At 43.8% G+C, this 27,931-nt stretch overlaps 2 protein-coding genes across 2 annotated transcripts in view; both read right to left on the reverse strand.

The window, feature by feature from the left end:
- Nucleotides 1–27,931, reverse strand: part of LOC127209667 (carboxylesterase 1D) — an 87,577-nt gene that overhangs the window by 31,105 nt on the left and 28,541 nt on the right. The window lies entirely within an intron of this gene.
- On the reverse strand, nt 232–27,926 carry LOC127209482 (carboxylesterase 1E). The gene is made up of 14 exons (XM_051169133.1): nt 27,765–27,926; nt 23,192–23,399; nt 21,028–21,172; nt 17,904–18,037; nt 15,831–15,984; nt 13,134–13,238; nt 12,245–12,349; nt 9,918–9,956; nt 7,030–7,170; nt 5,142–5,222; nt 4,761–4,908; nt 1,673–1,804; nt 716–788; nt 232–466 (listed from the first exon to the last, which is right to left on the reverse strand). The coding sequence occupies exons 1-14, from the start codon at nt 27,814–27,816 to the stop codon at nt 295–297; spliced, it is 1,689 nt and encodes a 562-aa protein (XP_051025090.1). The 5' UTR covers nt 27,817–27,926; the 3' UTR covers nt 232–294.

Consider the following 27,931-nt stretch of genomic DNA (forward strand, 5'->3'; position numbering starts at 1 on the left):
CTTCTGGGTAATCCTTTCCCCAAAGAGTCTCCACGCAGGCATCTCCCTACGGCATCCCCTCTCTCTGAGGAGCATGCATCCATCTCCAATTTGGATGTTGATTTGATTTACAAAACAGGATTTATTTCCCAAATTGAGTCCACATGTGCAAACATTCTCTCCCCTGGCCTCTGCCCACTCCCACCACACAATTCTCTAGTCTCCCCAATAGCTCCATCCTTGGGCGAAACTGCCATCAATGGAGCAGCCTCATTTGGGCTCCCCTGGCTTTCTGAGGCTGGCAGAGCCTCCCATTCACAGCTCAGCATGTTCTGTCTGGGGTGGTTTCTTGGCCCTGAGCTCAGTCCAGAAAGCCACTTCCTTGTCTTTCAGTCTCTGGGCTTGCTGGGTGGTAGCTCCAATCTGTAGATACCCTTCCTTCTGGTCATATTCTGGCCAATAGGGCAGCCCCTTCCCATTGGGGTTCCTGGGAACAGAATCAAACAGAATTCCTTAAAGCTGCTGTGTGTTCCCCATATTCCTATGATATTTATACGGATCTCTGGTTTATCTCTTCCACTGACCTCTGTGCCACAAGAAATGGGGACACCAGTTGCTCCCCACCCCCACTGGTCACAGGGCTGAATGCTTACATTTTAAATGCCATGCCTTCCCAATATCGCCCTATTGTCTCATCTCACCCATAACCCAGCTCCATGTGGGTCACCAGACTCACCCATTCCGAGCAAAGTTGGCCCAGAATTTCATCACCATCTTGCTGAGATTGATCTCCTCTTCAGAGGCACCTTCTATGGGGAATAAAAAGAATCTTTTGACTCAGTTCATGGCTCATGAGCTAAGGAGAGCAGTATAACTTAGGAGATTATTAGAAAAGATCTTTCACACCAAAGCTATGGAATCAAAATCTTCATTGCTGGAAGGTTCTGCTTGGTTGCTGTACACTTTCAGTTTGGGAATGACAGCTGTAGGACACAGCAGGCTTGCAGCACTCTGCTAGTGGCCATCCCTGTCCAGCGCTAGTCTCCTTGATACGTAAAGGCCGCAGGTGAAGACTTCCAGCAGATCCCAGGGTTGGTCTACTTGCACCTTTTCTTAAGTTTCCCACAAACCCACAACTAGAGGTACAAAGGCCCTAAGATGTAATCCTGGGAGCTGCTCAGAGTGTGGCATAAATACCCATGAGGTCATGAATCATAGTAACTGATGAAAGTTAAAGTACGGAAGACATTCTGAAGGGCTTTTAAAAAATATTGTATTATTGTTTATAATGGAGGTAAAATGTGACATGTAGATAGGTATGCAAACAGTAACCCTGACAGCTTGACCTCACCCTCACTCACATTCTGACATGTCATTTTGAGTGGGAAATGACACATCAGTGGCATTCTTGTTTTCAAATGGGACACCCAGGTGACCCTTTTCTCTTGGTTAGTGCTATTACTGATCAAGATCTTGAGACAGACTTTTGCTAGCTGCCCATGAGTATGTACAAAGCTTCCCTGTGTGCTTGAGTGGGAGAAAGGCTGGGAACTTGACAATTGAGCTCAGCCTTGTCATACTGAGTTGGTAAATGAACATCAACAGAGAAAGAGAAGTGTGTTCAAGGCCACAGAAAGAAGACCAGAACCCAGACCCCTTAACCACAAGTTCACAAGCAGGAAAGCAATATTACCTCTTAAAATCGGGGCACCGAAGACTGAGTAGACTTCATCTCCATGGTCTCCTATCACTGTATCAGGTTTCATTTCTAGTGAGAAGCTTGGGTGATATTGAAACTCATACATGTAGGTGGGGGCACCAGCATCTGGGAAGACACGATTCACAGACCATTCATGTTGCCAGACACAAGCATGGGTGGTATCAAGGGCTCTGCAATGCAGGAGACCTCTGACTGTCAGTGCAGCAGACAAACAGTTCAACAAAAGCTTCTTCATGTGCTTAGCACTGTGAAGTTACAGGAAGTAGAATATCATGTCCACATGAGGGAAAAGATTTATGAATGCGCTGTATCCAGTAGGCATACTGGATTGTTCATTGATAACCCACTAGTGTTCATTTGTTTCACGAACCACAGCTTGCTGCGTATCCTCCATTCAGACCTGTTTTAAGCATTCTAAGTGTTTGTTTTTTTTTCACCTATTCAGAAAAATGCGAGATACTTCCAAGCTACTTGTCTGAAAGTGAGGACTTCTGAAGAGAGATACATGCAGACACGGAACACTGGTCAATTTTTTCCCTCAGGATACAATGTTAGATAAAGGTGTCCTTCAGAAGTAAGAGAATGACAGCTTCCTCAGAGAAATCAAATCTTATGAAACTCACCACTCTACACATGCCTTCCTGGGAACCATTATAGAGGTTTTCACATGTAATCACAAAGACAGGTGATGGGTAACACCAGACAAATGAAAACACAGAAGTCAAGGATACAAACCAGGAAACAGTATTCAGAGCATCTAGATGTTCATGATGACAAGCTTAGCAAGCCATCCCCAGTAGAGGGACAAGACAAAAGTATTAAATGACAGCTACAGCTAAAACACTGTCATTACAAAGGGATATACACTCTGATTTTAAAGGCACAAAAGTCTATAGTAGAAGGGGATAAAACATGGAGTTGCTCTAGCAGTTAAAATTGTTCTTGGCATCCTAGACCAGGGCATCTACGTGCCAAAGGATTTGAAGCTCCATAGAGGCAGGTGTACACAATTATAAGAGATCAATTCATTTCAATACAATATTCAGTAATCAATACTGTCAATGATGGCTCATTCAGATAGAAAATTCCTAAGGACAACTAGATTTTGATCAGCATTTTGGGAAGAATTAGTCTAATAGCATTGCACATAATAGTCTGTCCAACAATGCACAGTATTTTTTTTAAAGCTTTATTTATTTATTTATTATATATACAGTGCTCTGCTTGCATGTACTCCTGCAAGCCAGAAGAGGGCACCATATCACATTACAGATGGCTACGAGCCACCATGTGGTTGCTGGGAATTGAACTCAAGACCTTTGGAAGAGCAGGCGGCGCTCTTAACCACTGAGCCATCTCTCCAGCCCCCAATGCACAGTATTTTTAAGCACCCAGAGAACATTGTTTAGAACAGATCCTATGTGGGGACAGAACACAATCCTCAGCCAATACAAGAAGACATGGGGTTAGAGAAAGCATCTCTTCTGATCATAGTGGGTTTGAAACTAGACATCAACAACAGAAGGAAGTTTAGAAAATTCACAGACGGATAGGAAGGAATGTGGTCTGGGCCACTAATATGTCTGTTGTGGTCTGGGCCACTAATATGTCTGTTGTGAAGCTAAGTGGAAACTTTAAAGCATATTGAAAAAGGGATGGAGAGGTAGCTCATTGCAGAAGAACTTGGCACGCAAGTGTGCGGACAAGTGTGTAGGTCCCCAGCATGCATGTAAATACAGCCAACCTGTGCCATTACAGACCTGTGTGATCCTAGCATGCTGGAGGCAGAGATGGGGATCCCCACAGCATGCTGACTACTTAGACCAGCTGCGCTATTGAGTCCTGAGTTCAAGCCAGAGGCCCTGTCTCAGTATATAAGGCAGAGAGCAACTGGTCTTCACACTCTCACACACAAGTGTGTGCCCACACACATATGAACATTCATACACATGCATATAACACACACTACAAATAGATCCAATCATTGATAGCATAAGCCTCCTATCAATGAATAAACATCCCACATTCTGATGGCTTTACAGATAAATGACACTAACCACTTGGAGAAAAACTAGAATTATCCAAATATTTTCCCCAATTTTCTTTAAATATTAGATGAGTGGGAGTAGTCCCAGGAAAGCATTATCTTCAAACTAAAATAAGACAAAAACATTGTAATGACACAGTTCAAACCTAATCCACTTTGATGCAGTAAGATTTATCACTGAAATATGAAAACTCATTCATTTTTGTGACATGCAGCACTAAAGGCTGATGGATAAAAACCAGGTGGTCACCTTCCTTAAGGCCAGCCTGGTCTATCCTGTGGTTTCAGGCAAGCCTACATAGTGAGACCCTGCCTAAAAATGTAAAAACAAAAGCAGACAAAACGCCCACATTGCACGAAGTGTTCCATTGGTTTTTGTGCAATTCCTATCAAAATTCCAATGTCAATATTCACAGATATAGAAAAAGTAATTCAAAGTTCACATGTAATCACATGGGTGAGGCTAAACATGCATACACACATAAATACATATGTTCTTACATGTACTACATGCAATCATGAATAATATGAGCAGTACTCAATGTCTCATCCAGTGTTTTCATGATGCACTAAAATGCATGTAATTAGTAACAAAGTGTTGATAACAACAGCAAAAAGAAAACAGAAAAGGTACACACATTGGCCAATGGAATCCTATAAGGATCCCAAAATGAAGTCAAGAGCACACAGTCAATTGGGATTAGGATATGGCATGACTTTCTATTTCATGAGAAAAAAAATTCTATTTGATGTATCTTTCACCTACAATGAACGAACAGGTCTTGACTCATGTTTTCTGGCATCAGTGTCCTTTTACTCCCTTGCATTTCAATTCTTTCTGCATATGATATCATTGGCACAAATAAAAGTGGACACTATTAAGATGAGGCAAAAAAGTCAGCCTTAAAGGCTTGATGTCGGCAATGTCCCATTTGCAAATGCTGGGAGGTAAGCCAGTCAGAGAGAAAAGTGATAAATTAAGTGTCCCTCTCCTGTCCAACCTCTGGAACTCACCTCTGTGGCCACGGGAGACAATCACAGATGGGACACCAAATGCCACATCCCCAATCAACTCGAGAAGTTGGTCTTTATATCTGCCTGGGTCATCTGTGTCTCTTAAGTACTTCTCAATGGCCACTGGAATCTTATCCTCGGGAAGGTCCTAGAATGGATGGGGAGAGTGACCGTTAGCACATGACTTGTGTGGCTTCTCTGGCCTGTTCACTGACTATGAACTTCTTGAGCCCTGAACAAATCCTGGGTAGTGATAGGGGAACATCAGGAAAAAATGGGGACAGAAAGAAGATCCCATTCTTTTCCTGATATTCAGTAGGTTTATAATTTGGGGCAAATTCTCAGCCTTTTACCCAATTGCCACAATCCCCAGGTGCTTACAAGAATAAAAGAGGACTTCTTCAAGAGTGATGTGGCCGTCATCTGGTCCAGTTTTACTTCAGATGGTGGATAGTTCATCATCTATTCAAAAGACACTATGGTTAGCATCGAGGCTCATGGAGACTGAACCACAAACCAAAGAGCATGCATGGGCTGCACCTAGACCCCCTACACATATGTAACAGATCTGCGGCTTGGTCAACATGTGGGTCCCCTAACAATGGGAGTAGGGTCTATCTCTGACTCTGTTGCCTGCCTGTGAATCCCTTTCTCCTGGCTTGTTTGCCTTGTAAGGCCTCAGAGGATGCACTTAGTCCCTTCTGTGACTTGAGATGGGTTGGTGACCCTTGGGGTCCTCCCATTCTCTGAGAAGAAGGAGAGGGAGAAATGGAGGGAAGGCATGGAGGTGGAAATGAGAGGGGAGGAGGGAGGTGGCTGGGATCAAGCTGTAAAGTCATTAAATAAATGATAAGTGAAGAGGAAAAGCATGGTTATGCCTGTGAATCCTCAGAAGTCAGCAGAGTGAACACAGACCAAGCAACTATAGCAAAGCGGTATGAAGGTATTACATTGGGCTTTGACGGGCATGGTTGTTTATGAGCTTTAAGACAATCAGTGAAACAGATGGATTTATACAGAAACCCAGGCATGAAAAAGATAATCTTAATATGTGCATTGATCAGGCCAAGGGGGCACAAAGACCCTCAAAGCAGAGAGGAAGCAAAACCTCACAGACATAAAAGAGAAAGCAAAAATCACCGGTTGTATTCTTGATATCCACAAAGTTTTTCTGCAGTGAGAGCTGTGGCTCACAAGCCTGCCTCAGTCCTATGCAGCCTAATCAGTGTAATTCCAGCATAACTTCTAGCAACTGCAAGCCACATGGTACGGTAGCCCTGTCCTCCCTATAATGACTGTGCTGCAAAAAGCCTGCTGCTTTCAGGAGAAATTACTCTTCACTTGCAAAAGCATGGTCATGGACAGACAGGCTCTCACACCTGCCCAGAGCACTGACTGTAGAAACCTTGATGTTAGCCTCACTCTACCTATGAGAACTTCACAGCCAAGGATCCAAATGCTTGAGAGTAAACAGCATCAATCTTTTGTCACCTCTCTGGAGTGTAGACACCTGGGGTGACAATTCTTTCTCTGTGGTGATCTTACTGCCTCTTGGACTTCTTTCTGCCTGCCATGAAATGTGCTTCTCCTCCAGACGAGTTTTGAATGTTTGAATAAGGGATCCAGTGTTTGGCTACACAGACTCTCCACTCATTCCTCTCCAAGCTTCCCGAGCCTTGAAGCATCTCCAGGGTTAGTTGGGTCTCTATCTGGGACTTGAGGTTATATTGTGTTTGAGCCTCTCCCAATTGCAACCTTAGTAGCAGATGACGTCTGCCTTACTCCTGCACCTAATGTCTGACTTTTGTCCTTATCTTTGAACAGGAAATGCCCTTCTTCCCCTTTAAAGGTGGATTTTAACTCACGGAGGAGTGACTTTGAATCTTTCAATGATGTGAAATGAATGGGAAATATGACCAGGCCCATCGTGAAAGCTATGCTTCCCAGTCAGACTCTCCTGAACATGTGGCTCTTTCCCACTTAGAGACACTGCTCTGTTTGTCACACCATCTAGGTCTTATCCATGTAGGCCCTCTCAGTCTGGACACTTCAAGTTTAATGGAATGACAAAGCATTTACTGAGATAGGATTCCCAGGCCTGGACCACCCAGGGTTAAAGTCAGCTCCAGCAGGAAATGTCTCAATGGGGATATCCATAGAGACAGATGCCCTAGGCATAAGCAGAGCTTGAGGAAGAAAGAATTCAAGTTGGAGGAATGATGGGTAGGTAATGAAAGCTGTGTTATCTGAGCGGTCTCTTTATGCTCACAGTTGGCAGAATCCATCCAAACTCTTGCTTGTTGATTCCCACGATGTAGGGCACAGTGTTGAAATACTTCTCAGCCAGGATCTCTTCAGGCATCTTTGACAGTACCACTCCATCCAGCACAGTGGGAACAAAGGGATGGCTCTGCAGAAGAGAGCAACACAGCACCAGTGATACCATTTCCCTCTACGACTTTCTAAAGAGGCAGATAGAAAATAGACACAGAGGCCATGTGGGAAGAAGCCATAGGAACTTAGGGTCCTAAGAAGGAAATTATGGGTCCATGTACCACTAATGCCTAACTTGGGATATCTTAGTGGCAAGCTGAGGGTGACAAGGAAGGGGCAGGGGGGCCCTTTGCTGAAATTAAACATATATCACAGTAGAATATGTATTCCCATCTATACTAGATTATATCATCCCAAGTGATTCTTACTACTCCTGATAATTATGCCTGTAAAGTTGACACAAATGCTCCAGTAGTGAGTGCAGAGACACTGCTGTTGCGGGGGGGGGGGGGGGGGGGGGGGGGTATCCAGAGCTAGGTTCCTGGGAACCTCTACTCACAACATTGTCATCAGCTTTGTATTATATGTGGGTCCCAGGTTTAAAACCATGTTATATAACATAGATGTATTATAAAGAATCAGCATATATAGAACTTGTTTATAATAAAACACACCTGATCAGTAGGGCTTAGCATTTCCCCAACTATGGGGAACATGAGAATAAATATCTTTGGATTCATATTCACAAGCATGAAGTCAGCTATGATTTTTAAATACACTCTCATGAGTCCACTAATTTACTTAATTTCTAATCTCTTCCTGGCTTTGTCACACACTAAAGGTATCACATGACTATTCCTTAGCATGTCTTTCCCATGAGCTAGGCAAGTCTCGCTCTCTTTTGGATGTACCTCATCCAACACTGTGCCTCATCAACACTGACTTCAGCATGACAGAAGTCCGTCCAGGGGTCCTCATGGGCTGTCTTGCTTGGAAACCCCGGACGTATCAGCATCACTATGCTCTAGAGCATCTTAAGCAGAGAAATCAGTTAAGTCAGCAGACATTGAATAATGGCAGTAAATAGCCTGCCATGTGGAGACGTGTGATTACAAACGATGACACAAGAAGATAAAGCTTTCCTGCAAATGAGATGCTAGGTCCACCTGGTGCATACCTGGCTCACACCACTCATTGCTCTGTGCAGGTGTTGCAGTGACCACAGCAACAGCACACTTGTTTCCCTGGGGCTTATATGCTCACTGCAGGAAGTAACTAAGTTCATAATTTATAAGATCCACGAATGATGGTGAGCTACATGTCCATATTCATATTTTGAATTAGGCTTTTTGGACAAACATTAGACTTTAGCTGGTTGAGATATCATTAAGCCATGTTAGAGTTAAAAGTTAACTATAGAGAACAGAGACAAAATACAATTGAAGAGAGAAACACACTAGCAAGTCCTGTCAAATACTCCTGAACTGTCCAGACTCTAAATACTGGGGGTTATACCAGGCCTATGAACCTCTCTGCCTGTATAAGTGCTATGTATGGACCTCTCAGATGGGTTTAGCATCTGCCCTGTTTCTTTCCTACAGATCGCATATTTCCACACTGCAGTTGAGGAGACTGTTATAAATCCACCAGGCCATCGCTCTGCCATTTCAACCTCATTTCACTCTCATTCCCTCTGAGCATGCCCTGCCCCATGTGGGGGATGGGGTCACAATCCAAGCCCTACCTGCAGTGTCTCCCTTCCCACAGCCACGTCCAGCTCAAGCTTCCAGTGTGCTTTCTTCCTCTCTGCCTCCACCCCGGAACACACAAGCCTCCCTCAGCAGGTCTTGGCAGCTGCTCTTCCCTCTGCCTAGAGCAATCTTGTCCAGGTCTCCTGACAGCTGCCATCCTTAACCCCTTCAGAGCCTCCCTCATAAAATTCAGGTGCAAATGCTTAAAAAGATGTCTTCTTCTGGCCCTGCTACATACAGAATACTACTGGCTAACTCTTGTCACATCTCCCAATTCATTTAATTCTAATGGATAGAAAACATATATTATTATGCATGCACAGAGGACACTGCAGGAATCAGGAGGAAGAGACAGATCATGCCCGAGACACAGCTCAGAGAATCAGCTTGCATGTGTAATATATTACATGTTAGTACATTTTTTCCATTCTGCTACATGCCTGCCCTACTAGGACAGAAGCTGCCAAGGAAGCAGAAGATTATACATACGTTGCCGTTATGTCTCAGCTGTTAAATCAGCCCCTAACACAAAGTGAGTTGGTCCTCAATCACTACCAGGTGTCTGGAAGAATCTCATTGCACTCTCATTAGACCCCTTAGGGAAGGTTGAGATCCCTGGGATTTAAACAAGAGGACAGGGCTGGAGCTGCCAACAACCAGGCACTGGAAAGGCTGGAGGGGGGAGATGAAGGGTGATGGGAGGACTTTCCGAGGTCATGGGAGAATAAAAGGGCAGGGTGCCTCCCCTCCTCCCCCCCCCACCTGAATAGCTCATCAGCTCTGTTCCTTGCAGGAAATCCTTAGCTAGGTATCTCTGCCTCCTGAGAGTGGAAAGTTCCCAGAGAGCCTATCCCAACAAGCTCATTTTGAGAATGAGGAATATGAACATGGAGAGAAAGAACAAGCCCAGAGTGGAGTTGTTGACCAGGAGCTCTCTACAGAGAGTCGGGGTCATGTTCAATGTCCACCTCTGACCCTTCTGTCTGTGCTAACTGCAAGTGAGTGAATGATTTCCCCTCTTTAGGCCTAAGCAATGCATACCTGGCGTGACCAGAATTCCACCCTCTGAAGGATTACTCGTAGTTACTTGAAATAAAAGCACTGTTAAGATTCAGAGGGCAATGATCCTTACCTGACTGGAGTCTCCATGCAAATCCAGCTTATAAAGATTCTGTGAAGATAAGACAGGGTGTGTTAAGAAGTCGTCCCTGTGCGAGCTGATTCTTTGAGCTGTGTTTGGGGGTATGACCTTTCTCTTCCTCCTGATTCCTACAGTGTCCTCTGAGCATGGGCACTGTGTGTGTGTGTGTGTGTGTGTGTGTGTGTGTGTGTGTGTGTGTGTGTGTGTGTGTGTGTGTCAAAGTCAGGGTCACCAGAGCTCTGGAAAGGCAGCTTCTGTGGGTGCCTGTCATCATCTTTCTCTCTATTTGTTTTCTTCTTTCTGACAACATGTCAGGGTTCCTTTACAGGAACAGTGAAAGCAAGGTGATTGTATGTGGTGACTTGAAGGGAGCTGGGGATGAGATGGGCTGAGGTGGGCTGGAGTGGCAGGTGGAAACACTTTCCCAGCCCTCACTCTCCTCTTCCTTACTCTGCCACCATAAGTTTAGGTAACTGCACGGTGCATGGGGTTCCCGTACCCCCAAATAGAAAGAACAGTTCAAAGGTACCTACAAGCAGCATAAAGCTTATACCAAAGATATTGGCAAAGTATGGAGAGAGTTAGCTTCCACTGAGATGTCATGTAGATCTTAAGTGTTGCTATTATAAACCTCCCACTTCCTACATAGGGAAGTCAGCCAGAAATGATGGCAAACAGAGAGATCAAGATTGGCAAATCCTAAATGTGCTCTCAGCATCTGGATCCAGCTGCATCCTGAGCCCTCTGCTCCTGAATGTCTTAGGTCTTAGCTACGAAGACGATTCAGTCATATCAGTCTTGAAGTGAGTGCTCTAGGTGGAAAACTCTAATGTCTGTTTTCACTGAAATCACTCTACTGCATACTTTCCTGTGTTGTACATTTGACTCAGGGCTCTGTCTCTGTCTCTGTCTCTGTCTCTCTCTCTCTCCATCCCTCCTTCCTTCCCTCCCTCTTTTCCTCTCTCCCTTTCCTTCTTCCTCTCCCTGTCCCCTCTCATTCTTAATGAATAATCATAGAAGCACCTTAAAAAAAATCTTAGAAATATGTCATGCAATCTTATGTTATCTGAAGTTTCCCAGAGATACCAAGTAAGCCTGTATGTGATGGTCACTTCTATGGGTGGAAGAAATATTTTCCTATTCTGGATATTCAAACACAGCTGTGAAACTGACAGCAAGGAGAAGACCTGTAATCCCAGCACTGACAATGGTGAAACAGAAGAATTGAGAGTAAGCCTAGCTAGATACATAGGCTATCTCAGAAACCAACAGAGAAAAATACGACAGATGTTCTTAACTCTGAAAAACATAGACTTCATTATTTTTTGTGCCTGATCTACCAGAACCCAAGACCCAAGGCCATATTGGACTCAACCCATTTGTTGATATCCTAGAAGAACAGAGTGCTAGAGGTGGTTCTTGGAGATCCAGAAATGTCCTCTAGTGTGCAAGTCCATATGAAGAGACCAGGGTCTCAGCTGAATTCTGAGACATCATCTGTACCTGTCCTTGCAAAGGGAATAGTTATTACATCCCTACATTCTTCATATTTTCCTGTGAGGTTCCCTGTGATAATAACCTACCCAAAACATTAATCAGTCCTCAAATGTCACTTTCTCTTAGCAACGTCTTTTGGCTGGCTCTAATGAATGTGCCTTCTTTCTGCATTACCAACACACTTAACCCATTTGCTATAGGAGTCTCCTTGGATTATTCAGGCAAGTAGAGAAAATATTCAGGCTATTCTTGCATCTCCTACCCTGACAACATGTTCCCAAAATTATCATGGTTGGATGGATGGAGTTGGGCAATACATGAACTATTCAAGAGTTGGAAAGATACACCGACAACTATTTAAAGGGTTGAGTGAAAAGGTACAGATGCTGACTGAGTGGCACACATAGATTATGGACAAAATGAAAGTAAATGACAAGTTATGATGGATCTATACTAGTCTGACAAGCCAGTTTCAATGAATTGGATAGGGGAGTAGATAGGTGGAAGACAATCCATGGGTAGGCAGGTGATTAACCTTGAAACTTTACAGAAGTAGACTTTGAGAACATAGAAAAGTAGGGAGTAGCTGTTATCATTCAGAGAGCTTCTAAATCAGCCAAGTGATATAATAAAAGAAAGAAAAAAAAAAAAAACCACTGATGAGAGATAAAAATCAATCTTAATGATATAGAAGGATGAGACACTGTTGCCAAAAGACACGAAAGGGTCCCAAACAGCATCTCCAAAACTATAGAAGAGATAAAGTGAAGAGGCTTGGGGTGAAGTACAAGGGTGGGGACCACTAAGACAGGCACACCTACCAATTTCAATGTGGTCTCCAAGAGCTCTCCCTCTGTCTTCTGGCGGAGGCAGTGAACCATGGCAGCTGAGGTGGTGTTTTTACAACCAGACGTGACAGCAATTTTCTTCAACAGATCACAGGTCACAGCAGAGGTCAAGAGTAATACACCTCTGTCAACACAGCCTAGAGCTTTATCCAATACCCACTCTCTAATGATGGTACAGGGTTGCTCCAAAGTTTCCAATACCAGCAGGGGTGGGGTCTGGGCCCCTCAGAGTGTTGCCTCTGTTAGTAATTGGATTTGATACAGACTATTTAAATATTGAAGCCCTTGTTACTTTATAATGTGTTAAGTGGAGTCAGACATGGTGGCACACACCTTTAACCCTGGCACTTAAGAGGTAGAGGCAGGTGGATCTCTGTGAGTCCTAGGCCAGCCTGGTGTACAAAGTGACCATGGTTATACAGTGAGACTCTGTTTTAACAAAAATAATTTATTAAATGGGCACAATATTGCTGATGTGGATGTGTTAGGAAAAGCCATGAGCAGTGTGATGAAGAAAAAGAACCAAGAATTCTACTGTCTAGTGTAGAACCAGTTCCTCCGTGATGCGGCTAGGTGGCTTTTGTCACCCACCTATGAATCTCACCCATCCTATGAGGAGAACTAGTACATGTGACATGCTCAGGGTGACCCTTGCTGCCACACAAAAGCTTGTACTGAATTCCCAGATGTCTCAGGAGCATGATTCACATAAAATCACTTCAGAGCTTTGCAGAGCCTGGCCCCGCTGTGAGCCCAAAACAAGATCTAGCCATGAAAAAATGTCAAATGCATCTCCTAGTGGGAGAGATTCATGAGGGGAGAAGAAAAAAAGGACACGTGAACTGCCCAGCGTAGAATTTACCTCAGCCAAGGGCCTTGTGTTCTTCTTGACCAGGCCTGCGTTCAGGACCACGCCACTTTCAGAAATGGCCCTGTGGAAAAGATTCTTGGCCAAGGGAGACAACACCTGGCAGAGAAAAGTATAAAAGGAGTCTTTATGCTCTGAGTGACTCAGGGAATTCTGTGGGACCAGGGTTTGGACTCCATTTGATCACCTAGATGACCAACATGAAGCTCCTCCCCCTTGGCTATCCTGGCTCCTAGCCTAGATGAGATTGCTTCAAGGGCCATACATGGCACTTAGCACCACATTATAGCTGCCCCCATAGCTCAACTTCATTTAGTTACCCCTCTGGAAATATTCACAGAAAACATCCAAATAGAGTCAGAAGAAGAAGGAAAAAGTGAAAGACAAGTCCATTACAACAGACAGGTGTCCATACACTGAGTTCCAAAGCAGAGAAAGCAGAGTACCAAGCAAATGGAAACTGTAAACAATCAGGCGTAGCTACTCTTATAGGTGATTAAAGTATATTTCATACTAAAACTAATCAGAAGAGATAGGAAACACTATGTATTAATAAAGGGAAGAATCCATTTAGAAGGTACCGCAATTATGAAGCAAACATTTTGAGCTGCTTAGTTTCATAAAACAATCACTATAGGGCATAAAAGGCTACCTATGACATGACACAATAATATTGGAGGACTTCAATACCCAGCTCATCTTTAGGAAGTTCTTCCAAACTATATTAAGCAAAGAAAATTCAGAGCTAAAATATACCATGGACCAACTGACCTTAACAGATTTATACAGAATTTACCATCCAACAGATAGGGAACGTAAAGGCTTCCTAACTGCAAATGTAAATTTCTCCAAAACCATCACTTCATAGCCCATAAATCAAACATTAAAAAGTACAAAGAAATTGAAAATACACGTTGTATTTAATGAGGCCTCAATGAAATAAAAATAGAAATGAATGGCAAGCATTTAAGGTTATCTCATCTTAAGGAGCATGGAAATATTGCTAAATCAACATGCATGTAAATATGGTAAAAAAAAAAAAAAAACAACTAATTAAACCTGCCCATTACCCATTCCAATCTACTATCAGGTTGTAAATAATATATAGAGGAAATCGAAATTATTACATTGTAAGCAGGAAAGCAATGTATCGTATGAAAAATATTCGAACCAAGGAACTAATGGAAAGAATGAGCTGCAATGACTTTTTTTTGTATAAATAAGATGATTATTTGTAATATTTATCTATCTTATCAAGAAGATAGCATGAAAGAGACCTGGGGCTCTCTTCCTAAAACCGAAATATCCCAGTTAATAAAAAAATTAACCCTATGTGATAAAGTATCCAAAATAACCTTATGAACAGAAGTACGCAGCTAGGGAACGCAGAAGCTCAAGCTAATTTTCAGGCTTTCTGTAGGGTTACAATTGAAGAAAGAAGCTGTAACTCTATATATTTGTTATGTATAGGAAAACCATGACAGAATTAAACTAATATCAGAAAGTTGAAAATAGTTAGACAACAGAAATAAGTGAAAGAGAAACATGAACGTACACACAGTGGCTGAAAGGAGAGATGACGGCAGGTGTGTAGACAGGAGACAGATGATAGAGACACAGAGAGATTGGTAAAATGGAGGGAATACTACAGTAATACATGCCATAACATTCTCCTTGGAGTTATTGGCACGTTTCCTTATCACTAAGGAAAATAAAAAAGTTGTCCTCTAAATATTCAGCTAGTTAACCTACGCATGTTTAAAAATGATGGTGGTAGGGTGGCACTCTGATCGGTTCGCAGGAATGTGGAATTGTGATCCCTGGAAGTTTCTGCAGATTCCCTCAGTGAGTCCCACTCCTCATCTACATGCCAAGATGATTCGATTCCTCCGTATCATCAAATGTGTCCATGACCTAGATCCCTACCCATCTTTCCTCACAACCACCTCTCCTTTTTCCACCTGGACCCTCAGTCTCAGATACTGCTGCCCTTCTTATTATGTTTTAAAAGCCAGGAAACCACCCTTGAGGAATCTTTGACTGCCCCCAATGCTCCAGTGCGCTCTCTCTTTCTCTCTCTCTCTCTCTCTCTCTCTCTCTCTCTCTCTCTCTCTCTCTCTCTCTCTCTCTCTCTCAAGGTTTATCTATTTATTATGTATACAGTGCTCTGCCTCCAGAACAGAAGAGGGCATTAGATGATTGTAAGGCACCATGTGGGTTCTGGAAATTGAACTCAGGACCTCTGGAAGAACAGACAGGACTCTTAACCCCTGAGCCAGCTCTCCAGCCTACTCCAGCATTCTTAACGTGTAGGTCTAGTTTGGATTCATGAAGTGACCCTTGATCTATCTCAAGCCCTTCCTTTTTACTATCTGTAGTTTACTTCCAACACTCCTTCCTACCAAAAAAAAAAAAATGAATTCTGTGTTAATTTGAGGAGAAAAAGAGAAGTCAATTAAGTGACAAGAGGAATAGTATATAGCAGGTGCTTTTTATGGTGGGGCATAAAAGTGCCTCCTAGGAGCCAAGGAGGGTTGGCTCTCAGTCTTCCTCTGTGACGCTGAGCAATAAAAGAATCAACCTGAATCCAGATATCAAAAGCGAAGTTCCTATGTCAGGCCTGGTTGGTCTGCAAGGGATCCTGTCAGCAGATATCGTGTCTGAGTAAGGTGTGGTGCCAAGGACACTTACAAGAACGGAGACACTTTCCCCTCCTGCTGACTCTCCAAAGATGGTCACTGAGCCTGGGTCCCCTCCAAAGTTGACGATGTTGTCCTGGACCCAGCGCAGTGCAGCCACTTGGTCCAAGTGACCCCAGTTCCCCCGGCTGTGTTCATCCCCTGTGCTGCAAGATGCCAGGGTGAAAGTAGATATGTCACAGCTGGATTCTTTTTTTTTTTTTTTCTTTCTTTCTTTAAAGATTTGTTTATTTGTTATGTATACAGTGCACATCAGATCACATTATGAATGGTTGTGAGACACCAGGTGGTTGCTGGGAATTGAACTCAGGGCCTCTGGAAGAGCAGTCAGGGCTCTTAACCTCTGAGCCATCTCTCCAGCTCACAGCTGGATTCTTTGAGCTAGAAGTAGGCTGGGGCTCTTAGTAAAATACACTGTGCTCTGTGCTCCAGATGTGTGTCTTCACTTGCCTCTCACCTCTTTAGGAATGTCTTATCTGGGGCTCTGAACTCATCTTCCGAAAACTGTGTAGCCTACAAGCCAGTTATAGCTTATCTGGAAACAAGGCTGTCAAAATCTCCAACCTCTGAATCTATTCAGTTCACGTTGCAAAGCACAGTAAACAGGCGAGAGGAGGTTTTAGTATCACGTGTACCCAGTGGAGAATGCAAGTTCTCTGAGGAAAAATAAAACCAGGTTACAAAAGATGCAGGGATGGGGCTGTGGGTGGTACTTCAGACTGCAGAACCAAGAAAGGCCTCTGAATAAAATGACCATGTTGCCTATGAGTATCACAAAATATTACTGCTGAGATAACAAGCAGAGTGTATAAAGACCTTTGGGCCATGGGAACAAATGTCTGAGTGTAGCTAGCTAGCCCCAGATACAGGCAGAACAGGTGCTGGGAGCCTTGGCAACGGGTTCTTTGAGTGTGTGGGAACCACCTGTAGGAACAAGGTATGAGTCAACCCATAGCATTCTGACCACCCTGTAGAAAATGCATGCCTTAAAAGTAACAGGTTTATAAAGACCACCAGTTATAGTGATAATCTATTGCTAAACTGTAAGACTTTAATTAGAGTGGAAGCGGGGAACAGACAAGAGGGAGATAAAATGAGTTTGGTTTTTTTTTTTTTTTTTTTTTTTAAGGTGGAGCTGAAAGGACCGGTCGGTTGTTTAGATGTTGAGTTTAAGAAAAAGTGAAGCCCAAAACATCCTCAAGGCTTTTATATCTAGCAAACAGGTGGCAGCATGGCCAGCACCGTGGCCAGTACAGTGGGATGCAGGCAAAGGAAGAAGGTTTCCTTCCTTTCTCCCTGCCTGCAATAGCGGAAGCATGGCACAATTCAACCCACCTCCTAGAGCCATGTGCTCACTTTGCAAAATGTGGTTTAGAAATAGATGCCTGGAGCACAATGTATTTCACTAAGAGCCCCAGCCTACTTCTAGCTCAAAGAATCTATGCCTGGAATCACAGAGAGAAAGGCACGCTAATCAGCTCAGAAGCAAATGTACCTGATGTAGAACTAATGGGCGGGTGAGGTCCATTAACAAAGGAGCAGGGTGCATTGTGAAGGAGCCTAGCAGAGGTCTCTAAAATGCTTGGCATCACTAGAGCTGAGTCGTGGCATCTTTGATCTGGTAGTTGTTGCATTTTAGTTGTTCTCATATGAAAGAATTATGAAGTAACAGAACCTGTAAAATGTGAGGTCCAGTGGAAGGTTATTAAGCCGCACCGGGTGCACTGCCCTTGGGACCAAGGTTAGTTCCCTAGTGAATCAGTTATGAAAAGAGCAAGACTTCCCCAATTTCTCCCTCCAGATTTGTGTCTCATCATGTGATCTCTTCTGCGTGCTGCCAATTCCATTTCTCTCCCACTACCATATTGACCTTAATAAGGGCCCACACACACACACACAAAAAAAAACTCAAGCAGAAAGGGGAAACATATCTTGGATGATCAGCCTCTTACATTTTTAACTCAATCAATATTTCCTTATGATATCACAAGGTATTATATTCTGATATATAATAAGGAAACAGACTAATATGGGGGATAGTGGTAGAAAAGAGTTCAAACTCTACCTGAAGAATCCCCAGATGCCCAAGCGGTATTGAATGACCACCACCACCACATTTTCATGGATAGACAGAGCCAGACCATCATAGGTTGATGCCCCACCCAACACTAGTCCACCACCATGGATCCACACCATCACCTGGAAAAGAACACAGTAACGCATATTATCAGAAATCTCATTGTAAGGGCCATAGACATGGTCTAGTTAGGTTGCCTAAATCTCAGCTGATTTGATGAGAGCATCACCCAAGCCAAAGCAGTACCTATTAAGGCTACAACAGGCAGCTTTCCTTCCCCTTTGCTGGAGCCTGGAATGTCATCCCACTCACCATTTCTTGCCTTTCTTGCAAGACTCATGGGCCTTGACTTTACAGATCTCCTTAAGCTGAAAACATCGCTTAGAACATCTAAGATCAGTGGTGTCATGCTCAGCACCGGCGCTCCACCCTCCTCATGCCAGGGCTTTGTATCAATGGCACATATTCAATCTTCTCAGACACTGTCTGACTGTATATGGTTGCTAAGAGCCATCCTGTTAAAGGAGATCACTAGGCACGTGGGCTTTCTAGGAGGTGATCCAGTACTTGGCAAGGTCTGTATCATGATGCACCTCCAGAATCGCTTCCAGCCTCTGACACAATGTCAAGAGCCATTGATTTGGGGAAGTTCAGCAGGCATAAGAGATCTCTAGAAAGGTTGCAGTAGTTTTCAAGGTCTGTACTGTGATGCACCTCAGAATTGCTTGCAACCTCTGACAACCCCATCAATTATACCTGCTTGATTTCTCTAAAACCTGGCATTAGAGCTGGGTATGGTGGCACACGCCTTTAATGCCAGCACTTAGAGAGGCAAAGGCAGGTGGGTCACTGTGAGTCTAAGGCCAGCCTGGTCTACAAAGTGAGTCCAGGACAGCCAAAGCTACATTCAAGGCCAACCTGGTCTACAAAACAAGTCCAGGACAGCCAAGGTTACACAGAGAAACCCGGTCTCAAACAAACAAACAAACAAACAAACAAAATTCTGGCATTGGTGTGAACCATCAGTTTTTGGGTATTGACCAGCTCTGTTTGAGCAAACTTCCTACAGGATCTTGTTGAAGATGTACTGTTGTTCAGATAAATTAATCCCTGATTATGGAATTCCTGATTTGATTAAAATAGTTTTAAAAGTTAAATTGTTTTAGATCTTCTAAAATAGTTTTAGAGAGTTTATGGCTGCAATAAATACCTTTGTGGACCTCCAGATGCCTCACTAGGGGATATCCTTGAAGCAGATTTGTGGTCTCAGATAAGCCTTCACTCCAGATGGCAGCACAAATCCTGATATTCACCATGAATATAGGCAAGTTGTTTTAAACTTCCCAAGAACTCAAGATATAATGGGGCTACCTAGAAATGTCTACATTAGGCACAAACCATTTAATGTCTAAATATACAAACTGTTCTGTTATAATTCCTTATACCTTGTCAATTTGTGGCATCATATGCTGTCATCTTAAGTTTACTCTGTTTCTTAGAATGAAAGACAGATAAAAGTATGAACTAAGAGATAGCTGGATAATGTATAGCTAGGTCAGTCCTAATTGAAAAGGCATATATTCTTATAAGTTTTAGACCCTGTTAACCTTTAGGCCTAGTCAACATTTGTCACTCTGAACTCACTGTGAACTTATGTAATGGATATATAGATAATAAATGTTTAGCTTTAAAACACGTAACCTGTTGTATTTTAGAATCAATCTGTTTTTGTGATTAATTACCCTTTTTTGACTATGAGGTAATTCGCTTTTCTCAGAAGTATAAGTAAGGTGACCAATAATAAACGGTGTTGAAATTGGGAAACTTAACTTCATCTAGTTGAAATTAAGATACCTAACTTCATCCACTTTTTCTCTTGAATGTTTGTGAGTGGTTTTCTCTCTCTCTCTCTCTCTCTCTCTCTCTCTCTCTCTCTCTCTCTCTCTCTCTCTTATTTTTTATTTCCCTGTAGACTTGCATATAAGTTAGCAGCCTTCTTGGGCTAGCAGGCCTAGGTTTACATTAGCTCACTGGAGATCTCCATAAAGAGGTGTATGTACAGATGAAAGAGCCTCCTTTTGCCACCCTTGCAGTTTTTGGCTAGAAACCACTTTGACAGCCTCAGCTGTAGGAAAACTGTGGTCAGTTTAAGTTTTCCTCCTTGGCCTCAGAACAGCCAGTCTCTAGAGACGGAACCCTGGGGCTTCCTTCTCCCTTTCTTCTTTCAATTCTCATCAGTTGCCTGAGCCATCAGCTAGGTGACCCATGAGATGACGTGGACTGGAGGGGAGTCAGTATCCAGTCCCCAGAGACCCTATGCTGGACCTTCCAAGAGCTGCAGATGGCCATTGACAATAGCTGCTCTCAGGGGCTGGGCAGTCCTGATAAGCAGGCCTGAAAGTTCTAATGCTTGCTGTGGTGTAATGCTTGGAAGTCCCAATATCTAAATAAAATTGGAAGCTGCAATGCTAGTTCCTAGCCAGAGCAAGGACCATGGCCTGGAAGCCATTCCCAGGGGCAAGAGGACCCTGACTTTCATAACTGCCAAAGAACTCTATCATTTTTCATTATAGGGATAGGGGCTCCAGTTCCCAACATCTGCCACACAGCAGATACCCACCCCTAGCCACTGTTCCTCTTCTGACTGACCCATAATTCCTAGGGCAAAGAAACTGCAGTCACCTTATCTGCAGTCTTATAGGTAATCAGTTTTTTTTTCCTTCTGTTTCTGTGAGAAAGCCAGAGAAGATTAAATTCTATCTATAAGGCCGTCTTCCCCAAACACCAATTTCATAAATGAGGAAACAAAGGCACAGGGGTTTTTAAAAAAAAGGCTACTCAGTGCTGTACTACTTTGAAGACTCATGCAGTGAAGGCTACATCATAAACAGCACTGCCAGATCTCAGTGGACTCAGAAGGCAAATACCATTGCTTGACATTCCTGAGAAAAATCAAGGGGAAAGTGTCTCTTATAATGGCCAGAAGCCCCAGGGCCTCTGAACTAGTCCATGCTTATGGTGTTCCTGTTCCTAGCTGTCCTCAGACTCTTCTGGCTGTCCAGAGGGAGCCACATGCTGAAACTCAGAAGGCTGGCACAGTCCTGCAACTTACCGGCAGCCTGCTGCTCTTTGTCAAGTCAGCAGGAGTGTAAATATTTAGGTAGAGACAGTCTTCAGAAACCCGGAGAGAAATGGTTTCCTTTCTGTTGGTTAAGAGGTCGTTGACTATCTGCCCTGTCACTGGGTCTTGAGAGCACCTGGGAGGGGAGAGAGAGAATGTCTTGAAGTCCCCACCAGACGCAACCTGAAAACATTACCTGGCACAGACCTTGCACTGGGAGATGTTATTCTGTGCATTTCTATCACCTGATGGGGACACTGGGATGGAGATACCCTAGGACAGAGGCTGCAGTCTCCTTGTCCTTGAGCAAGAGAAGGATTTACTATGAATCCCTTCCCAGAGTCTTAGATCTACCCTGGCCAAGGGCATATGTGCTCATGTGTTGTCTTGCCCTTGGAGATGACAGTCCCTGCACAGCCTAGACAGGGAGGGCCCTGCACTCTGCTGGGCTCTGTACAGTGGTCTGAAAAGTGAACTGAGACTCTCTCACATTACCAGGTGAACATATTCTAGTCCTGAGTGACAGCCATCACTCACAGAAATGCCCTCAACTGGCAGACCTGCACACTAAGCAGCACCTCACCAGTAATTCAGGTGACCTGCTCTCCAGGTCAGCTTCACTCACTGATAAGCTGGGTGACTCTGGGGAATTTCCTGACCTGGGCTCCCATCTTCCAGGTCTCAATAAGGAGACCACTATTGTCCAAGAGCTTTGCCGCCCTGGCCTGCTAAGATTCTACCATCGATTACTCAAGTGACCAGTTTTGTCTTCTTAAAAGACTTCAAAGGTCATTTAAGAGTAGAGTCAGTAATGTTACTAAAGTCTCCCAGTGAGCCAGGCCCGGGCCTATTTATATGCTCACTCATTAATGTCTCAGCTCCAGGGCAGGCTCCACCTTCCACCCTCATTTCATTGATGAGAAAACAAGGCACAGGGAGGTCAGAGAACCGATTGAACATCTCACCATCTTGAACACCCATGCACGCTGTACACTGCGTATATTCCCAGTACATTACAAACCATGTCCCCAGATCTCAAATGACCCAGAAGCCAAGTATTATTGCTCCCAGCATGTAGAAGCAGAAATAGGTCCTCAGATGTCAGGATGATACCACTATCAGGTGGCAGAAATGGATCGACAAAAATGGCTCTACTTTCATTCTGGGAATTTTTCCTACAATGTGGAAGGTAACAGGTGTAGTGGTCATAAAAGCAGGAACTCAAATCTCAAAAGAGGACTCAGTTACTTACACTAGGTTTCAACAAAATAAACATTGAGATTACATTTATTATTGCCTTTGATTTATTATTGTGTTTGATTATTGCATATTATTTGTTTCCCCAAAGGCAGAATAAATTGTTTCAATGAGTCTAAAGTTTGATGATGGAGACCTTCTGGAAAAAAATTTAAAAATAGGTTCACAGTCTTTGAGTCAAAATTCTACTTCTTGAGTTTAATCCTAAAGTATTCATGAGTATATGGAATGGTTCCAATAGTTCATGATTGTGTGTGTGTGTCAACTATACCAGCTTCAGCACCAGAAGTTAAAGAGTGAGTGAGTTCAATACAGTGTGATGGTGAAATTAAGGAGATTAAAAGCAACCCTGTGATATTCAGTGGCAGAGAGTGACTGGTGTTGCGGCACACTCGTGCGTGAGATAGGCACTCTTCAGAGCTGTAGAGGCCTGTGACAGACAAGAGACTGGAAGTGTGTCAGACGTCAGTGGCAGTTGTTTCTGGGTTTAATTTCCTCACCTTTGCGTCTTGCATTTCCTAACTTTGCTGTTGTAAAGTATTCATTAAATAAATAACAACAACAACAACAACAAAAACAGCAGGAGTTCAAGTACAGTGTCACAAAGAGAAGGCTTTGGAATGCTGTGCAGTACTAAGCACTTCAAGTTTCCACACTGTTCTTTTATTTCCAGTAATTGTTTTGTTAGAGGCGAGGAAACACACACATACCACCAGCACACCGAGAAAAAGACTCCTGGTAAAGCAGTGCGGGGCCACAGGAGCTGAAGTCCTCCTCCACATTGTGCCTGATTCCAGAACAGTGTAGAAGCCAGTTAGTGTGCCTTGTTGACTCTGTCTGCATCACTGAGAGTGAGTTTCCCTGTTGAAAGAGGCCCAGGCCCACCCCAGTGGCTTACATGGGAGGATAGGAGGTGGCATTCTTCACGAAGCTCCAGGGTTCTGCAGGCTGTGGTGGAGCAAACCTCAGGGAGCCAAGAGGGGGCTTGGCAAAGGGGACTCCCAGGAAGACAGCCACAGGCTGTGGGAATCCTTCTAAAGTGACATACTTCCCCAGCACTTTGCCATGGATGGTGTCCACCACGGGTGATGAGGATAGGTGCCCAGCTGGAGAAGAAAAATGAGGGCACGTCGGACAGTATAATTCAGACCTGGATTTCTAATGGGTTTCCCCACTTTCTTAGTATGAAACCTTGAATTAACTGCCTCAGGCCCAGAAGCCTCAGTGTCTTCTCATGTAAGATAATGATGAAGAAAACAGACTTTACTTTGGAAGGCTCATGGGACAGGAAAATTGAAATTGCACACAGAAAAACATGTAAGCAAAAAAATCAATGTGAAAGAGCGGTGGGTGTTAGGAATGTTTGAAGCCTTCAATACTGTCCACAAAAGTCTCTGGAAATACAAATTCACTGTCCCAGCATAGTGGCACATATCTTTAATTCAAACTCTCAGGAGGCAGCAGCAGAGGCAGACAGATCTCTGGGAGTTCAAGGCCAGTTTGTTCTACATAGAGAGTTCCAGGACAGCCATCGCTATACAGACAGATCTGGTCTTTAAAAAATTGTAATAAAAAGAAGACCCCAGAGCTGTGCTGCATGATGAATAAGAGGATGGACAAGAGGCAGCTTCTCCTCTCTGGAGGCTCACCTTACCGGAAGGGACCACAGATACAGATGCACTGAAATTTGAAAGTTGAGATGAAATCTGTGTCCTGGGAGTGAGAAGTTCTGATCTTTGGTCCAGAGGAAGAGCTGTGACTTGCAGCAGGCAGAGGAGTGAAACAGGGAGGTATAAGTGGGGGGGTGGGGGTGGGGAGAAGCAGGAACACACAGAAGAGCAGCAACAACTCACATGGAGTAGAACAGAGCCCCGATGAGATGGTTGAGGAGCATCTGAATACCACCAAAGCAGGGGCTTTAGTGGTTAAAGGTCATAGAGCAGAGAGAAGGTGCTTGTAATGGAGGCCTGCAAAGTCCAGCCTTGAGTAGGACACAGTGGACAAATACAAAGTATGAGCAATTGCAAAGGAAAGTTCTAGTGCATTCATCCATTGGCTCTGAGCTGAACCATCCAGAGAACCTTCTATACGCTACACTGCCCTCATTCTTACAGACTGGACAATCTTTTTTTCATTTCTCTGCTTCCTCTTCTGTCCCAATTTCTGTGTATGTAATGTGCGGCCCGCAGGAACCAGCCTGATCCAGCTTTAAGGGGGCAAGGGGACTTGCATACATACACCTTCTCATGATCACCCATACCCTCAAGTACACGCTCAGCCACCTCAGTGCATCAGAGCGCCCCTTAGAAATGATTTCTTTTCACTCCTCCCCATGGCTCCCATCTTGATATTAAAAACATACCCCCTTCTGAATGTGTGGCAGAACAGAAAATGTCTCCAGGATTCCATCTAACAGAAGAATAACACATTTAATTGGAAACTCTGTACTAAAAACAGCAAATAGGATAGGGTCTGGGGGGTACATGGTATCTACAAGTTACATATTGTAGAAGTTTAAGTTGTCTCTAGCTGTTGTTTTCTGCTAATTATTATAAAACACTAAGCTAATTTTTGGAAGACACTTATATCCTCAGATTATGTTTTGGTAACTTTTAATTTATGATTATTATGTTATCAGGACATAGCCCTCATCATAAGTATAAATCTGTTTATATAAAGAAGAACAGCCGTTAATTCTGGAAAATCTTTATGTGAAATAGGTTACTAAGCTGTAACCATGCTTCAGGTGATTAAAGCCAACCCAGTGCTCCCTTTCTTTTCTGGTTGTTAATTATCATCTAGTCACCTAAGAGGAACTTTCTGGAACACTTACATATTAGAATGTCTGTGGATGATGACAATTCGAATTGCTTTGTATCAGAAACTGACTACTTTTTATAACTAGGAGAAAAATGTCAAAAATAAATACGAAGATATAAGTGAGAAAGGAAGAATTGATCCCTGCCCAGTGTGGAGGTCAAAGGAAAGAAAAAAAAGGGTGCAGTATCAGAATCTGATGCTGGCTCAGTGTGAGGCAGATCCCATGAAGAAGCTGGTGAGATGCCCTGAGATGCTGCTGTAAGTCACGAGCACTGGGCACTGAAAGGCAGTCAGAGGCAGTGAAGGTCCAAGGACATGGCAGCTGTGTACTGTGGCACTGTGCCACTGTGAGGTGACAGGAGGGCTGAAAGCAAAATCAAAGGGAAAGCCATAGCTTGGGGCTACAGATGCCTACCATAGTGCATCAGGACAAGGACATAGCCACGCAGAAGTGCTAGGAGAAGGAAAATTGGTTGCAGAAGATGCTGAGAGCTTCAAAGAGAGGAAGGGGGTAAAATATGAGCAGATCCAGGTGTGACCTCTGTCAGGCTGATTTAAGCCTTCCACTGAGATGAGTGGGTGGGTATAACCCACATAGCAACATGAGCAATCACGGTATGCTGAAGGACCTTCCAGTTCCTTTATTTCTCCAGGAAATGTTACTAGGTAATCACAAGTGAACACACTTCATAAGAACAACATGAACCTGCAAACAGCTTCTGTGCCCGTCCTAAGATGGAAACGGTGTGAACAGGAACAAGGAAGGCTCCACTCCAAACCTGGCTCCATTTCTCTGCTTTACTTTCAGCTCCTGACTTCTCACAGTACCATGCACACAGAAAGAAGATAAAAATCTAAGCAGATTCTAGGCTTTCAGGGCTCTGGTAGCCAAACACCAATCTGGATTCAGGGGCCTAAGGTGTTGTTTGGAGTGTGCATGGCCCTATGGATCTCAACTTCTCAATTGGTAAGATGTCACCGATAAACACCGAGATCGAAAATGTAGTCTTGGATTGAGCATGAATTTAATTTGTTCGTCTGATACTTTGACACACACGTGACTTTCCTGACCCTGTGGGAACTGTGGTTCCTGGGTGCACCAAATCCAGAACCACCACTCCATACACCTCTTTCAGTCATGTCCCGCCTCCTGAGCTACTGTCTTACGTGCCATGGTCACTGACAACCATGCACAAGACAACCAAGATAGCCTGTCACCAAGAATCCCTTGATTGTTTCTTAAAATCATTTAAAACAATTTTTTAAATGTAAATACATTTTGATCATATTCTTCCCTTCTCCCAAGTCTTTCCAGTTCCTCTCTCCCTCTCTTTACACCCAACTTTTATTTGAAGTTTCTCAAACAAACAAACAAAACAACAACCCTCCCAAACAAAGAAAGCAAAATAAAATTACACCAAACAAGGAAAAATAACATAACCAAGCGCGCGCGCACACACACACACACACACACTGTGGAGTCCATTATATGTTGGTCCTTGAAATGATTTAGGTATGTCCAACACCTGCTTGTATGGCTTCCCCCATTCCTTCAGAAGACACTTCAAGAAAGCACCTGTCTACATCTTCCTCCTCCTAACTGACACTGGTGCTTTCCTTTTGTCACACCCTACCCCAGTGATGAACAGTTTCTTTAAGAGCTGAGATTAGCGAAGCAGTATCTCTTATGTGATTACCTGACCACACCTCTGATTACCTACTAACATGCTGCATTTTATTCTATTATAACTTCAGTATGACTGTATGTATGATGGATGTGCGTGTATGTGCGCATTTGTGCGTGTAAGTGAAGGTGTGTGCATGCAGTGGTGCACGTGTGGAGGTCAGAGGGCTGACTACTTTAGGAACTGTTCCCCACCCACTACCTTGTTTAAAACATGGCTCCTTTGTTGTTTGCCACTGAGCACACTAGGTTAGCTGGCCCAGAAGCTTCTGGATTCTCTGCTCTTCACCTCCCATCTTGGCACAGGAGCACTAGGATTGCAGATGCATGCTGGACTTCTGTGAGGACTCTGGGGATTCAAACTCAAGTCCTCGTGCTTGCACAGTAGTGCTTTACTGTGTGCACCAGCTCCTTGGCCCCGATATACTTCATTTTCAATTAAACCCTCATTTTTCTATCCCTTTCCCACACCTCCTCTAGTGTAGGCCCACCCTAAGTACTGTAGACGGAGCGACCTAATGCGTTCTCACAGTGACCATCTTCTCTGGAGACAGGGTGACACAAGTTCACCTAGCTGCATGTTTTGCCTGAAGACAAGCAGTTTGGATTCTGGGATTCAGAAATTTCTACTAAGCTTCTTTCCACGATCAGGTAAAATGTAGACTAATAATGAAGGAGGAAACAAACAGCTTTCCTAATCCCCTTTGTGACGCATGAGCTAGCTGGTTGACCTTCTGACCTGTGATCCTAGGTCTCTGAGTGTTTGTCCTTCTCTGACTCAGCATACTCACCCTTCCAATGGCTGGCCTGAGGTACTTGTCTAAAGAGCAAAAACTGCTACAGAACCGAGCCTGTCACAGCTTTACATCACGTCCACTTTTGCTGGACTCTACCTTGTATTAGGGTTTTGGAAGCGTGCCCCTCCCCTAGATTTGTATCACACACACACACACACAAAAAGACTCACCCCCTGTGGTGAAAGTTGCAAGAGACACCAGGGTCAGAGCATAGAGGTGCATGGTAGAAGGTTACAGGCTCCCGGACAGCCCCGTCTCCAGCCTGTGACAAAGGGTTTACAATGATCCTGCCCCAGTCCTGGAGAATGCCAGTAAATTCGCCTCTATCAGTTGTGTA

This window comes from Acomys russatus, chromosome 26, assembly GCF_903995435.1.
Source record: "Acomys russatus chromosome 26, mAcoRus1.1, whole genome shotgun sequence".
Lineage (NCBI taxonomy): Eukaryota > Metazoa > Chordata > Mammalia > Rodentia > Muridae > Acomys > Acomys russatus.

Excerpts from the sequence above, each read along its gene's own strand:
- LOC127209482 (XM_051169133.1), bottom strand. The coding sequence starts at position 27,816 with ATGCACCTCTATGCTCTGACCCTGGTGTCTCTTGCAACTTTCACCACA. Across the intron at positions 12,350-13,133 it reads ACACAAGGCCCTTGGCTGAG|AAAATTGCTGTCACGTCTGG; the intron begins GTAAATTCTACG and ends GATCTGTTGAAG. Across the intron at positions 467-715 it reads GCCAACTTTGCTCGGAATGG|GAACCCCAATGGGAAGGGGC; the intron begins GTGAGTCTGGTG and ends TTCTGTTCCCAG.